The 16,815-nt window shown below is 39.1% G+C and overlaps 1 protein-coding gene across 1 annotated transcript in view; it reads left to right on the forward strand.

Moving 5' to 3' along the window:
* Positions 1-16,815, forward strand: part of ABCA13 (ATP binding cassette subfamily A member 13) — a 458,452-nt gene that overhangs the window by 106,629 nt on the left and 335,008 nt on the right. The window contains exons 19-21 of the mRNA XM_075557314.1: positions 2,124-2,318; positions 14,700-14,864; positions 15,685-15,862. Coding sequence (XP_075413429.1) covers positions 2,124-2,318; positions 14,700-14,864; positions 15,685-15,862 — 538 coding nt within the window. The remainder of the gene's footprint in view (positions 1-2,123; positions 2,319-14,699; positions 14,865-15,684; positions 15,863-16,815) is intronic.

The raw sequence follows: 16,815 nt of genomic DNA on the forward strand, positions 1-16,815 counted from the left end.
CTGTTTGGATGGCTGACAGCACCTCCCTCATTTTTTAGTTCACCTCCTCTGTATCATCAAATTGCTCTCCTTTCATATCCTTCTTCATTTTCAGAAAAAAAAAAGTCAGGCAGAGTGAGGTCAGGTGATTAAGGTGCTTGTGGCATGAGGGACATATTTTCTGTTTTTTTGCCAAAAACTGGTGTAGTGAGGGGACTGCATGAGCAGGTGCATTGTCTTGGTGGCAAAACCTGTTCCTCATCTGCCAAATATCAGGCATTTTTTGTACACACTGTTATGCAATCTTTTCAGAACCTCTAAAGAGAAAGCTTGATTATCAGTCTGACCTGGTGGAATGAAATCAAATGCACTATCCCCCTCGCATCAGAAAAAAACCCAAACAAATGAGTAGCCTTTTGATTTTTGATTTCACTTGATGTGTTTTTTTGACTTGACGCATCTTCCACTGGCTTGCTTAATATTTGCTTTCGGGGTCACAAGAATAGCACCATGTCTAGACATCAGTAATGACCTTGGGGAAAAGTAAGGGTTGCTTCATAGCTGTCTTTCAAAGCATGGCATGTTTCCACTCGATGCTCTTTACCCTGGTCCAGTCAGAACCCAAGGCATACATGTTGCAATGATCCTTTTAATTCCAAAATTGTCCATTTTAATTCACTGAACTACACTCTCAGATAGATAACCTCCCATCTCTTCAGTGGTCCGCCATCAGTCTTTGGGCACACATGCAAGAATTTTGTTGACAGTTTCATCTGTTTGGGTAGTTGATGGACATCCGAATGAGGTTTGTCCTCAATCAGCATTTCACCTCTTTTGAAATGAGAAAACCACTTGTACACTTGAGTATTTCACATAGCGTTGTCCTTGCAAGCTGTGTTCAACATCACAGCAGTTTCTGAGGCATTTTCCTCTGAGCAGAAAATATAATTTCACAGCCACACACTGTGCTCTTAAATTGACCATCCCCAAACTGAGGTCCTAGCAAAACTGCTTTCACAAAACAATTCACTGTGACCAGAAAGAACCTTCTTAGGCGATGCCACTAGGTGCACTAACTCAGAGCACAGTGCTTGATGCTCGCCTACCTGGGGCACTGGGGTGGTGGGAGTGATGCATACTATGAAAGACTGCTCAGTGGAGCTTTTCCATTTTTTGAGGGAGTGTTACCATATATATATATATATATATATATAGTTTACCCCCATTATATATATAATAGTTTATATTATCTATAATCACTGCTCTTGCTTCTCTAGATAACCCAGCCTAATATACATCAAAGGACCTGGGAATTCTGGGAATTCTTATCGCAAGGTTCCCAGCAAATGAACAGTAGTTTCACTTTATTAATGCTACAGTTAAGGTGCCCTTGGTCTCACCCATCTATAGCAATCATATCCATAAAAATGTACACATGGTACAGGCAGTATGATTTTTTATTTTATAATTTTCTATATTGTATATTATTAAGTAAAACCTATGAATAAATGAAAACACAATCAGATCATTTCAGTGTGATATGTATTACTAATACAAGGAGGCTTCACAGACTTTATGGAAAAATTCCAATATCTTTCAATTTCTTTTTCGACAGGATTTTTGAAATCCCTATCATACAAGTGATCCTCAGTCCCTGCTTCAGAATTTATTAGCTTTTCCCTTTAAGCATTTATAGAACATTTGCTAACCTGATTTTTAGTCTGGAAAGGTGGAGGAAAATGTAGTTTTGTCCTGATAATGATGAGAAGTGATAGCTACTAAACTGAAAGTAAAGTTTCGACTCAAATTAAGGCACAAAGGACCCTCTTAGGAACTATGTGGGCCCCACAGGAGTGAATGGGAGTACAGCATGGGATGATATTTTGAGAGGGAGCTGTGGAGAGAACGGAAAGGTGATCTATCTTATAACAGCCTCCAAAGCCTCAAACGGAGCATATTGCTTAAAAAGACCCATTTTTACAACATCTCCATTCAGAATAGAGGCTTGGGTTCTTTGTTTTTACATGTCAATCTTATATGCTTCAGGAAAACGGATTGCAGGATAGTTTGTAAAAAAAAATCTTTGCATTTGAGATACTTCGTGCTCAAGATGTATTCAATTTTTATCCATATGTTTGAAACAGGTTCTCTCTAATATCCTTACGGTAGCCCTGGCTGGAAGATGTGACCGAGACACCCTGCATCTACTGCTGACATTCCGCGAAGGTGAAACGTCTCTTTTAGCAGTGAAGGAATTGTGCGCCTTGTCTGGACCAGAAGTGTATTCTCTGATTGTGTTAATGAGCCAACATCTGAACCTGCGGAACTTCTTCTACAAAGTAAGTAGAAAGCAAAAAGGTCAGGGCACGCATGGCTGGGAGGGATTGTCTGCGAGGGGCCAGTCTCCCTGCTGCTGAGTGCCAGTCTGCTGTGAGTTTACCTGGCAAAGTGGGACAAGTGCATGCCTGCTCTCCAGCTGCGAGCATTCACTGCTGACCTCCCAACTAGGAGGTGCTCTTTCTCTGCCCGGAATTGTGACTTAATTAATTTTAAGAACGAGTCCACTGCAAACCCATAGGGAGGTTAAATGTCCCCATATTGGGGGCATTTTCTCTCTGAGGAGCTCTGTTGACACCGTGGTTATGAGATGGGGGGCTCACTGCAAGGTTGGTTTACTCCTGTGAACAGTTTCCGTCTCGGAAACTTGCAGGGGCTGCTCTGCCCTGCCCTAGAGGGTCACCTGACTTGGCATCAACTCCATGGCAGCAGTGACATTGGTTTTAGGCTTGTCTCTCAGAAGAATTAATACTTGAAGCCCATGAACAGAGCAATGGTATTTGTTCATTACTTCACGCCTGTTTTTCAACTTTATAATGTCCTTTGAGAACTGTCAGAAATGGGACACAGGTCCACTGGTGAGTCCACAGGTCCACTTAGTGGCCTTTCCATTCATTTTTTCTCATATTTTTGTTTCCCTATTTTAATGTTTTATTTTGAATCGGGAGAAAATTTACAGAACAAATCAGTTTTCCATTTGACATTTCATCCTCACATTGTTGTTTTCTCATTGAGAGTAATCTCCAAAGTGTATCCATCTCTCACCTCATCTCCTCTGTGAGTCTCTCATTTCTAGTCCTCTTCTGCTCACACTTCTGAATTGGGAAAATGCAGCTCTTTTGAACAGGAACAGTCGATTGTCCTAAGGAATATGTACCTCTGGGTCTTATTGTCCCAGATGTGACTATTATTTGTCTAAAAATAGATGTGAGTACTGTTTGTCTAAAAATTGAGTTTAGTGGTTTTAGGCGCGGAGAGGGACAAAGGTCCAAAGTTGTGGTTTATTCCACTAGACTCTGACCTATGGGTAGCCTGTGGTTTTTGTTTTTAAATTATGATTTTGAGCCTTGTTCCACATTTTCTCCCACTCTATTCAGGACTTTTAACACAATTCCTTTCAGGGAATTGGGAACTCCTCATCTTTGGGTCTTGGAGAGTGGTCATTCTGCTATGTGCACTAGGTTTAGCCAGAAATTTGAAATTCACACTTCTCAGGGTCCAAATGGGAATTCTAGTGTCGCTTTCAGCAGGGTCAGCAGTTTGAAACTAGAAGTCACTCTGCGGAAGAAAGGAGAGGATTGGTACTCCCAGATGGATTTCGTCTTGGAAACCCACCAGGGCAGCAGTAGTCTATCCTACGGGGCAGCCATGAGTCAGAACCAACAGCGAGCGTGTATTGTTGTTTGGAAAGGGCTCAACTAGTTTTGTTAATGACCTTCATTCTTTCCAAGAAACCTCCGTGGGATGAAATATTATACCATATTCATTCTCCCAGACACAATAAAATAGAAGCGTTAGCAATAACAGATCCTAATTCTTAGATTCTTTCTAGATGCATGGCTCTGTAAAACTTGATCAATGCATTCTATTGCTCAGGGATGGTGAAACATTCCAAAATTCACACTCTGATAGGCATTGCGGGCAAGGTTCAATGGTAGCTGCACTCAACCCAAAGTGCATGTGCCTTTTGCCCTACTTGGCTGTCTCTTTGCCATAACTATGAGTACCGAAGCCTGTGGCAAAGCATCATTTGCTATATTAATATGTTGTGTTTTTCTACTCTGGCAGGGATAGAACTGAATTCCAGTCATTGTCCACAACAAGCAAGGGTTATTGCAAGCGTCTCTTTGCATTCTTTTTCTAAAGGGAGGCTGTAATCAGAAAGGAAGGTAGACCGTGGTATAAACCTCTCTAACATTTCTATTACTTGGCTATAGATATTGCCTTATCTGATAGAATATTATTATTATTAAAGGAGTACATCTGAGAAAGATGGATCTCTCTTCTCTGGGGCTCTGTGGTTCAGCTACAGGGTCAGCAGCTAAGTGGCAGTAGCTGAATATTAATGAGCCAAAAGAAAAATCAGTGACAAACTGGGTCTTTGGCCAGAGTCTGAAAATCTGAAAATTCAATATGCAAATGTCATACAACATGAAGAGATTTACTGTGATTTTTACCTCTCTGTGGAAAGCATTTTTGGAAAATTATCCATTCATTCAACAAATGCTTACTGAGCAACTAATATTGGCTCGGTTGTGCTCTTTGTATAAATAATTAAAGCAGACAAATGTTGTTTTCACATGCTTTGTATTTTAAAACAAAGAATGTACCAAGGGAAACAGATATTCAGTGTCAGGTGGTGATAGCACCAAGAAGGTTGCAAGCACAGTTGTTTGTTTTTTCTTCCCATTGTAGCTTGGGGGAATGTCTACAGAGCACCTTCATTTCTCATTCAACTCTCCATGCACGTTAGTTTTGTGACATTTGTTACAACCCGTCCAGCATATTAGAATCTTTCGATTTCATCCCTGGGTTCCCCGTTTCTATGTATTCTTCTTTCCTGCCATTTGATGTTGTTTTCTGGGAAAATTATCCATATGGTTGGTTGTTCTGCAGAGAGAGTTTCTCACAAGTGTTACCAGTTATTTTATAGGCCTGCCCACCCTTTGGCTGCCAGGGGACCCTCAGGGATAAGTTAGGTTACAGGTTTGAAGACTGTCTACAGACCGTAGTCATGGGAGGTTCACCAATTTCTACTGGTGTCTCATCAGTAGATCTTTTTTATGGTTTTAAATTAATTCCAATATTTCTCTCACACTGGCCACCCACAACCTTATCAGACCCCAGTCTCTATGCACAGAATCAGTATGTATAATATTTTCCTTTGGGGACTATGTTATACCAGTTGACCTAGATATCTCCCAGGCTATGGTCCTCATCTTTCAAGCACATTGACTCAGTCTGTCAAGTTGTTTTCATGCCTTTGCCACTTGTATGCTCCACTGCACACATGGATACATTTATAGCACATCTAAATACATATGTAAAATACCCTCTACCAAATCTAAGTTTACTTAGGTTTAGTCTGATATGCCTTCCCACGACTGTTCATATTGTAAATCTATCTAAGTATCCACTTATACATTATTTATTATTACTGTTATCACATGGATTTTCTATCTAATGGTATTTAGCATTGTTGCCCCTTATTCTTGTGTACCTCAGTTCCTCCCTTTGTTTGGACCATGTTGTGCTGAGCAACCCCTTCTTGTGTACCGACTTTCCCCTCACCCAAGTTAATACCTGTCTCCTCTCTAGTATTTAGTGATTTTCCCTCCTTCCTCTCTCACCCCTGAAGCCAATAAAGAATGTTTCTTTTCTTGATCTATTATACTAGAGTTCTCAAGCATATTCATCCATTTTGATTGACCATTGCCTCCAAGGAACTCTCTGGCAGTACCTTCTTCCAAGACAGACTTGTTTGTCCTTATGACAGTCTTTGGCATCTTCAATATCCTTTACCTGCCTACATTCAGACACATCAATGCTTCGTTGGTCTTCCTTATTCAATGTCCAGCTTTCACATTCATATGAGATGATTGAAAACACCGTGGCTTGGATCAGGCACATTTTAGTGTTTCCAGACTAAGAATAGACACTGAAGGACAACTCAGCTGCCCACTTTGGAGGAAGGAACCCCTGAAAATCTTATAGACAGCTTCAGAGTAGTATCATATACTGTACCCTAGTGAATGGAAGCAGAACATTGTTGGAGACAGTGCCAGAAAATGGACGCCTTGGGTTGGAGGACACATGTGACAGAGGGGGAGCAAATTTCTTGGCATGGAGTTGACCATGGTGACAAGAGTGTGGTGAAACCTGTGGGAGTGGAGCCTTCAGGATCTTCATTTGCTTATGGGGCATGAAGAACCAGCTGCAACACTGGAACATAGAATGTTCAAATTTTGAACATTGGAAAATTGGAGGAGATCAAAATGAAATTTTATGCATAAAAATCAGTATCCTGGGCATTAGTTAGCTGTACCAAACTGGTATTGGTCATTTTAAATCAGAAAATCTTATGACTTACTATGCCAGGATTAACACAATCTAGAGGAACTGTGTAACAGTCATTATCAAAATGAACAAAGCAAAATCAATCATAAAGTACAATGACATCTGTGATAGAATATTTGTCTTCAAGGAAAGCCAAACAATACAACTATTATTTGAATTTGTAGTCCAACTACAAAGGTTAGTAATAAAGAAATTGAAGAAGTCTACCAATGACTTCATCCAAAATGGATCAAGCATGCATTTATGATGCAATGATAATTGTTGATTGGAATGCAAATGTTGGAAACAGAAAGGAGCAGTAACTGGGAATATGGACTTGGTGATAGAAATGAATCTATAAGATCCCATGATAGAATTTTGCAAGATCTATGACCTGGATCCATGTTCATAGCAGATATCTTTTTTCAACAACACAAAGGTAACTATAAACATGAAATTCCTTAGATGGAATACACAGAGATCAAGTTGAACACATCTGTGAACAAAGACGATGGGAAATCTCATCAGCAGCTGAACACAGACAAGGGTCTGTCTATGGAACTGACCTTCAAGTGCTCAGAAGGAAGTTCATTACAAAGCAGAGGGAAATTTTAAAAAGTCCACGAGAGTCAAAATATGACCTTGAACCTGTCCTACCTGCATTCATCTCAACAATAGATTTAATGCATTCAGCAGAATGACAGAAGACGTGAAGAGCTGTGAGAGGACATTGAGACCATCATTCATGAGGAAAGCAAAAGGTCATTTAAAGAAAGGATATTAGAAAACATCAAAGTGAATTCAGAAGAGACTCTGAAACTTACTCTTAATCATAGTGTAGCTAAAACAAATGGAAAAAAGGATGAAGTTAAGAAGGTAAAGAGAATATTTCAAAATACAGCTGCAGACAAAGTCAAATATGATGATGAAATATACAAACACCTAGAATTAGAAACACCCCCCAAAAGAACACAATCAGCATATTGTAAACTGAAAGAACCCCGAGACAAATTCAGGCCTCTAGTTGCAATTTGAAAGGTTTATGGGCAAAATAGTGGAGCAAGAATAAAAAATAGAAGATGGAAAAAATGCATAGAGTCACTGTATCAAAACAGATATGTTCAGCATCCCAAGAGATGGCAAATGAGCAAGAACCAATAGTGTTAGGGAAGAAGTCCAAGTTCACTGAAGACATTGGCCAAGAACAAGACTCTAGGAGTTGTTGGAATTACAATTGAACTTGAACCGCTGAAAGGACTCAATAATATCTGACTGGAAACATGGAAGACAGCTACTTGGCCAAATGACTGGAAGAGATCTGTATTTGTATCCCTTCCGATGAAAGTTGACCCAATAGAATGTTCAAACTGTAGAACAATATCACATGCAAACAAAATTTTGTTGAAAATCCTCCAACAATTGTCACACAGTTCATTGACTGAGAACTGCCAGAGTTCAGGCCAGATTCAGAAGAGGATGTGGAACAAGGGCTATCATTGCTGATGTCAGATAGAGTTTGGCTGACAGCAAACAATGCCAGAACAATGTTTACTTGTGTTTTATTGAATATGCCAACATATTTGGCTCTGTAGATCATAATAAATTATGGATAACCTGGAGTAGAATGGGAATTCCGGGACACTTCATTGTGCTCATTTGGATCTTCTACATGGATCAAGGGGCAGTTGTGTGAACAGAACAAGGGGATACTGCATGGTTTAAAATTGGGAAGGTGTGCATCATGGGGTATCCTCTCAACACACTCATTCCATCTGTGTATTTAGAAAACCACCAGAGAAGCTGGCTTATATGAAGAAGAATGTGGCATTAGGATTGGAGGAATGCTTACTAACTACTGTGATCTGCAGATGACATACCCTTGCTGGCTAAAATGGAGAACTAGAAGCACTTTGCTAATGAAGATCAAAGGTTTCATCCTTCAGTTTGGATTGCAACTCAATGTCCAGAAGATTAACATCTTCACAATTGGACCAACATCATGATAAATGGAGAATAGGTTGAAGTTGTCTGGTGTTTTATCTTGGCTCATGGAAGCAGTAGTCAAGAGATCAAAAGATGCTGTTCCTTGGATAAAATTGCTGCACATGATGTCTTTGAAGTATTGAACGATGTTACTCTGAGAACTAAGATGCACTTGACCCAAGCCATGGTATTCTCCATTGTATCCTATGCATGCTAAAAGTTTGACATTGAATAAGGAAGACCATAAAATAATCAATGCACTTGAATTGTGGTGCTGGAGAAGAATATTGAAAGTATCATGGACTGATAAAAGGACAACCAATATACAGCAGAGAGCTCTTTAGAGGGAAAGATGACTAGACTTTGTCTTTTGACATGTCAGGAGGGACCAGTCCCTGGGGAAGGGCATCATGCTCTTTTGATCATTGCTATCCTTGCTGGGTGAGACCATAACATATTGTTTTGGTTTCCTATTGTGACTTGTATGTTTCCATTGGCTAATGATCACATTTTATCTTGCATGTATTGATTATCTAAATATCTTCTTTGGTGAAGTGTTTGTTCATGTTGTTTGCTCTTTTTCAATTGAATTATACATCTGCTTGTAGTTGAGGTGTTTTTAAGTTTTCTATAAATGTTAGAGTTTAGTCCCTGGTCAGATACATCATTGCCAAATGTTTCTCCCAGTTTACAGGTTCTGTTTTTATTCCTTTGAAGAGGTCTTATGATGTCATAAGCGCTTGATTTTTATTATGCCCCATTTATCCGGTTCAATTTGAAGTGTGCATATTTTAGGTCTCTTTGGCAGTCTACTTATACCATGTATGAGGGCTGCAAGAAGTGTCCCTATATCTTCATCCATGATACTTACAGTTTTAAGTTTTATAATTTGGTGTCTAATCTATTTTGTATTAGTGTATGATGTAAAGTATGGGTCCTTTTTCTTTTTCTGTATATAATGCTGTATATTTTTCTGTATATAATTCCAGTTTTGCCAGCACCATTTATTAAAGAAACCTTCTCTTCCACATATAATGCACTTTGACCCTTTATTGCTTAGCTGACCATACCTGCATGGGTCTACCTCTGTGTTCTCAATTCTCTTCCATAGGTCTATGTATCTGTCATTATCCTAAGACCAGGATGTTTTGACGACCATGACCTGTGTAGTATTTTCTGATATGAATATGGTCTCCTACTTTGTTCTTATTTAATAATGCTTTACTCATCCAGGCTTCATTTTTCCCCCCAAAAATAGTGTTGCTGATTACATTTTCCTTTTTATTCTTATTTTACTGACAATTTTATCAACCACGGGGTTTGAAATTATCAAAAGCCTTTGTCAATTGAGATGATCACAGTTCTTTCCTTTAATTGTATCTTTGTACTAGGTTAAATTGATGCGTTTTCTAATGTTGATCCTTCCTTGTGTCCATGGTATGTTCTGTTTTGTTATGATGTATTATTATTAACATGCTGTTGAATTTTATTGGCTATAATTTTGCTGAAAAGTTTCGTTTCTATAGTCATGAGGGATGTTGGTCTATCATTTTATTCCTTTACTTTTTATGGTGATAGGTTTACCTGGCATTGTTATTAGGGTTATGCTGACTTCACATAATGAATTTGGGAGAACTTTTTCTTCTTAATGATCTTTTGAGTTAATCTTTGATTTTTTTTAAATAAGGTAGTGGTTTTTAAGCAGAGCATTAATTGGTTTGTATGTATTTTATTCCCCCCTCCCACACACTTTCTTTTTGAATTCTACTTTTATAGCTTTTGATAAGTGAAAATTCTTTGTCTAGGTCTATGTTTTGGATTTTATTGAGGCTTGCTGTGTGACCTACAATGTGGTCTGAAAGTGATGATAGTTTCCTACTATTACTGTAGAGTCATCCCTTTATATTCTTAATGCTTTCAGAGGTTTGGAAACGTGTCATTTGATGCCTATCTATTTATGATGGCTATATCCATTTAGTAGATTGAAATTTTAATTATTATAGAATAACCTTCCTTAGCGTCTATGGTGCATTTTACCTTAAAACTATTTTATCAGAGTTTAGTATTGCCACATCTGCTATTTTTTAGTTATTGTTTGCTTGATATCTTGTTTTCCATCCTTTCAATTTTAGTTTACTTATGTTTCCATGTCTAGGGTGTGAATCTTGTAGACAGCATACTGATGGAGTTTTCTGTTTTTGTTTTTTTCTTGTTTCATTCTATGTTTCTGTACTGGTGCATTTAAACCATTTACATTAATTGTGATCATTGGCAGGTATGAGTTGCTGCTGTTATTTGTGTTGATATTTGTACGTTTTACTTAATTTTTAAAAATTTATTTTTAATCGTTTTATTAGAGGCTTATACAACTCTTATCACAATCCATACATACATCAATTGTGTAAAGCACATTGTATATTCATTGTCTTCATCATTCTCAAAACATTTGCTCTCCACCTAAGCCCCTGGCATCAGCTCCTAATTTTTCCCTCTCTCCCCACTTCCTCCTCCCTCCTTCCTCATGAACCCTTGATAATTTATAAATTGTTATTTTGTCATATCTTTCCCTGTCCGACGTCTCCCTTCACCCACTTTTCTGTTGTCCGTCCCCCAGGGAGGAGATTATATGTAGATCCTTGTAATTGGTTCCCCCTTTCCAACCTACCCTCCCTCCATCCTCCAGGTATTGCTTCTCACACCACTGGTCCTGAAGGGATCACCCACCCTGGATTCCCTGTGTTTCCAGTTCTATCTGTACCAGTGTACAGCCTCTGGTCTATCCAGATTTGTAAGGTAGAATTGGGATTATGATAGTGGAGGAGGAGGAAGCGTTTAGGAACTAGAGGAAAGTTCTATGTATTTTTATGAGTTACTTTTGTTTGCGGATTTTCATTTAATTTGGTTTTCATTTGTGTTTACTTACTCCTCACATTTTTCTTCTTTCCAAAATGTTGATAATTAGGTCTGTAATTTTTCTTTGTGGTTACCTTGAAATTTATCTTTATCTTTTTAAGTTTAAAACATTATTCTAGACTTCCTCTCCATGTAAAAGTTGTATAACCACACCATCCATTCTCTACCCCCTTACTGTTTTGATGTTGTCATTATTTACAGACTGATGCGTCTGGTTTTCTGGTCTCAGTCATTTAACTTCCTGGATTAATTTTGATGGTTTTTTAAATCTGGGTTCTATCTACTGGGTGTGGCTTGTGGTGTCCTTCGTCTGAATGAAGGCTGTTTGCTGCTGCTGCTTCTCTGTATGAAGGACTCTCTTTAACATTACTACTAAGATTGAACTTTTAAAAACATTCTCTTAGTTTCTGTATACCCTGAAATTTGCAAATTTTATCATTGTTTTTGGGTAGCAATCTTACTGGATATATGTCTTGGTTGGCAGTTTTTTCAAGGTTTGATACATGTCAATTGCCTTTTGGTCTGCGCCGTTTTTGCCGAGTAATCATAGCTTAGTCTTATTGGTTTCATTTTGTAGATGATATTTAATTTTTCCTGAGTTTTCAGGATTCTTAAAAAAGTTCCTGTCTTTGGTTTTTGTGCGTTGGATGATGCTATATTGGGGTGATGTTCTTACAGTATCTACCCTACATGAGACTGTAGAGTGGCTGTGACTCCAGCTTTCTTTGGGGAAGTTTCCTGGCAGCATGCTGGCACCAATTCCCCCTCTTTTTCAGTATTTTGCCTCCTATGGTTGTGGAACTTCAATTACATGTAACTTATCCTTATTGATAATGTCCCACATGATTTTTCATCTTCAACATGCTTTCCCATGAAATTCCCCCAATAAATTTGTTTCAAAGGATTTGTCCTGTATTTCACTAACTCTGTCTTCCATGGCTTTGATTCTGCTCCTAGGCTCTTTTATAGGGTCATCTAGTTGTTTTTCATCTTTTACATTTCTAGCTACTGTTTTTATATGGTTTCTAATTATCTAAAATTTTGGTCATTTTACTCTTATGATGTTGTTTTCTGAACTCTTCTATTGTTTAGTGTATTTTTTCCCTTTGTTTTCCTTTTTTTTGTTCATGTGAATAATCCTATACACTAATCTTTTAAATTCCTCATCAGATAGTTCAGTGATTGTTTCTCATGATACTAGGTTTTCTGGTTCTTGGATTTGTTCACATACAATCTGTGTAAGTTGAGGAGTCTCAGACGGATGCTGCATCCAGTCCTGGACGGTGCCATTTTGTCTTTCTTCTTTACATGATTTGTTATTATTGTCTGTCATCTATGAGACATCGTGTTATTACATTTACTTATTGATTATATGGTTACTGGTTGCAGGCCTATTACTGTCTTGTTTTCATATCTCTGAGTACACATGGGATGCGAGTGGTACTTTGGTAAATTGTCTGGCTACCCAGGGGTGCTCCTCACCTCTCCTTGGCGGAGTGGGGAAGTGACTGTGAGTGAGAGCACGTGGACTTGTTTGCTTGTGTTTTAGGGTGGCTGAAGACATAGCTGAAATTGATGGAGAGGTGATGAATCTGTTCAGTGAGTCATCTGGAGTTGTACGCAGGCAGCATGGGTTGGGTGTCGTATGTATGCACTGCCAGTTGACAGGCAGTTACCATGCAAATGCCTCAGTACTTAGTCACTAGATAAGTGGTATGGATACTCTCATCGGTGGGTCTTGGTGACCTTGACTTGTGAGGTGGTTATTGGTGACAACACGAGCTTCTCTTTGGTAGGGGTAGTGCAGAGCACGATCCAGGTTCGATGCCTTTTGTCCCTGGGTGTCTTCTTGGAAAGCATGCCCCTGTCTGCTAGGGGAGGGTGTCTCAGAAGACCTTGAGTACCCAGTTGAAGTACTAGGCACCATTATTCTGGGGCTCCCCGGGGAAGGTAACTAGGTGTACGAATGATGCCTCTGAATGGAGCAGCCAGAGAGAGAAGTCGATGCCTCCAAACCATGAATTCTTATATTGGCGACTAGGTTTCACAACTGGCACTGCTACTCAGTGGGCCAATGGGTGGGCAGATGATTGGGCTCCACTATCCACGGACCCACAGGGTGGCTCGCATGGCTCCAGATCATGGCCATTACAGTAGTTTGGTGGGTAGAATACAGGTGCCACTACCCCCTTGTCCCCAGCACAGCTTCTGCAAGTTCCTATTGTCAGTGACTAAGCAAAGGAGTGGGTGGACCCCGGATACTGGGGGGCGAGTTGGTATCAATGCCACAGAACCACAATTGTGTGTCTGGGATGGGGGACCAAAGAGCAGGGAGTAGATGAGGGGCTTGAAGGAGCACGGAAGGCTCATGAGCTTCTGCCTCATGGGGAAGTTAAGGGTTTAATGGGAATGGAGAGTGTATTTAATTTGGCAGAGCTGGAAGCATTCCTGCCTGGCTCCAAATGTGAGTACAGAGGGGTTCCGCCTTGGCTACACTTGGAGTCGGAGGCTTCAGCTGGGAATGCTGCTTGCTTTATCTCAGTATGATCCTATGTAGGGTGCTGACCATCTGTAGTTCTCCTTGTCTGACATAGTTGTACAGGCTCCATTTCCAATTCACAGGCAACTTGATTTTTCAGCCTGGCCTTGGATGCTTAGGGTTCGAAGCTATCATTTATTTGTGAGTTTTTTGTTTTGGTTTTGGTCTTTGTTGGAAGAGGAATGTTCTGAATCATCTGATAATGATGCCAGCATCTAAGATGATACATCGACTTCTGTGTCTGGCTGCTACATTCAGAGTTCACGAATTGGTGGCACTCCGCTAACTTGGCTGGAGTCCCTGAGGACTAACAGACCTCACCCCTATGCTCATTAGGTCCAAATACCAGTGGTGCCACTGCTCAGCCCAACCAGTGGCACAGGGGTTTTTAGAATGCCTAGCTTAAATGCACATGTCTGGACCTTTCTAATGGAAAGACTTTGGGGATGCCCTTCAGATTGTCTCGTCCATAAAAATGGGCACTGTGCATACACTAAAGGTATTAGGATAATTGAAATAATTTAAAGTATGAATATAGTGAAGCAGTGGGTAAATGTTGTCTTGTATATAAAAACTGCTTTTTTTGGCATTATTCTCAGACTTGCACTTCACACACCTCAAATTTATAAAGAAAGATGTTGAAAAACATTTGAATTTCAATAGGCAGCTACATTGTTTCTTGGCTTCAATATTAACAAAATTGATGAATTTTAGAATATTCAATATCTCTGAGCTACATATACTCTGCTAAAGTGGATTTTTATGTATTAGCACATGGCTGTGTCTGAAGTTCAAGAAAATAAAATCAAATGATCATGTATTCACTGCTAAGAAGATGCTTGTTAGTTTAAAAATAGTGTTGTTTATTTTGCTTTATATTTTTCCCTTTAAGACTTTGATACCACCTGAAGCAAATAACGTGCTCAATTCCTTGTTGGACGTGGTTTCCAGCCTCAGCTCGCTCCTTGTGAAAGCCCAGCATGTTCTTGCACACCTCCCTGAATTTCTTCAAGAATTAAAAATTTCAACCTTGCTAGATATGTCTTCCTTTCAAGAGGTTTGTGCTTGATGTTGGCCCTTGTCAAAATCCTCTATTTACCTTTTATTTGCTCTGTTTTGCTTTTATTTTTCTCTTAAAATTTGTCCTGTACTACACACAACACACACAAAAAATGACCCTAGAGCCACAGCATGACAGAGAGCACCTTCCTAATTAACTGGATACTAATTCATGCATTGTCTATGAAGTAAGGATTTACCAAATCAATTTTAGTATAAATGAGATTTCAAGGAATTGCTTAGGTTGTATAAAAATCATCTTATAAATTTGAGATCATGGACTTGGAATAAAATGTATACATTTTGGTTAAGTAAGCAGTATGACACTAGTTTTGCTTGACATCTAATTTGTCTGGGCTGGAACTGCTGGGGAAAAAGGACTGTGAGGCCATCTCAAGTTAGAGGTCTAAGACAAGTTGTTAAATCACAGAGTCCTGGAGCTACCTCAGAAGCAGTGTGTCAGCCTATTTATCATCTAGTGCAGACCTTGAATAGTTTTCACATACATAAGTGATTTTACAGTGTAGGCACACATTCATGAGTAAATTCATGATTAGTTATACATTAACAGGTTATTGCTGGACGTGTGTGTGCACAAGCCTGGGTTCCTGTGACATGTTTCTCTTCTGGCAGGTACATCGAGCAGGAAGGTCATTGAGTCTATTTGGATATTATCTCATGGATAGAACAGACTAAAACAGGAGTTAATTGTACAACTTATGCATTTAGTCGAGTGAAGAATTATCTTTTAGAAGTGGGTGAAGGGATGATATTGTCACTATTTATTCCTTTCCCCTCATCCCCTCTTTTGTTCTCAGGTTTCAAGCCAAGACCAGTACAGATCTTCAGCCTTCGGTTCTTTCCAGTCAGTGATGAAGATGGTATGCAAAGAGAAAGAGTCATTCCTAAGCAGCTCGAACACATTTATTGATTTGCCCAGAGTTAATGATCTCTTGGATGATGACAAGGAAAAGTTCAACATTCCAGAGGATTCAAGTAGGATAAAATTTGTATAAGTTTAGATCAATTTGTATCTTGAAAATTAGCCCTACTTTCTATAGAATAACCTATCTGTGTAGAAGCCTTGTATGTACTGGTAAATGATTTTTCACATCACCACTTTTAACGTATACTTCATTTCCATCCAGGCCTTGAAGTATCTGTAGGTCTCGCTGACAATACATCACTATCAGTGTTTATTAAATATTTCTAATTTGATAATAGTCTTAGCTTATAGCGTAGTGCTAAATGGTTAGTACATCCTTGGTTTTTTTGTTATAGACTAGATGATGATTTACATAGAAGATGTTAAGTTTTATTCAGAAATTTATACACATTTTGTTTAACCTCATTCACTGTAATCCTTGCAATGTAACATCACTTACTTCCCGTCCTCTTTCCTGTGTTTTCTGTTTCACACTTCCTTGTTTCTTAACACTTCTAACCTTTGCCTTTAGGTTAATGCTCTCTTTAAATCTCACGTGGGTGGCTCTTCTAAGGTGTCCACACCTCACAGGAATGTTATTATTACATGTATAGACTTGTCTATTGCTTGCTTGAAAATTGAGCCATGGGGTGAGTTCACTTTCAGATCTGCAGGTTGATCAAGGGCCATAATTTTTTTAGTGCCGCCATTAAACCTGGTTTCTTATGATTTGGGGGTTTGGTCACATTTTTCTCCCAGTCAGTCCAGGCTCTTCTAATATGATTTCCTTCAGCCATAGCGGGGTACCATCTTCTTAGGAGTGTATATTGATTTTCACATGATCTATTAGTCCATTGGGGCAATTATTTCCACGTGCCTTTGATTTTCCTCGCTCTTCTTTCCTTCAGGCAGGGAGAAACCGATGATTGCATTTTATGTGACTGTGTGTGAGCTGTTCAGGCCCCAGCTTCTCATCAAAGCTGGATGTAGAACTTTGTCTTTGTGCCTATGTTATGTCAGTTTA

The sequence above is a fragment of the Tenrec ecaudatus genome, chromosome 9 (assembly GCF_050624435.1).
Source record: "Tenrec ecaudatus isolate mTenEca1 chromosome 9, mTenEca1.hap1, whole genome shotgun sequence".
In the NCBI taxonomy this organism is placed as follows: Eukaryota; Metazoa; Chordata; class Mammalia; order Afrosoricida; family Tenrecidae; genus Tenrec; species Tenrec ecaudatus.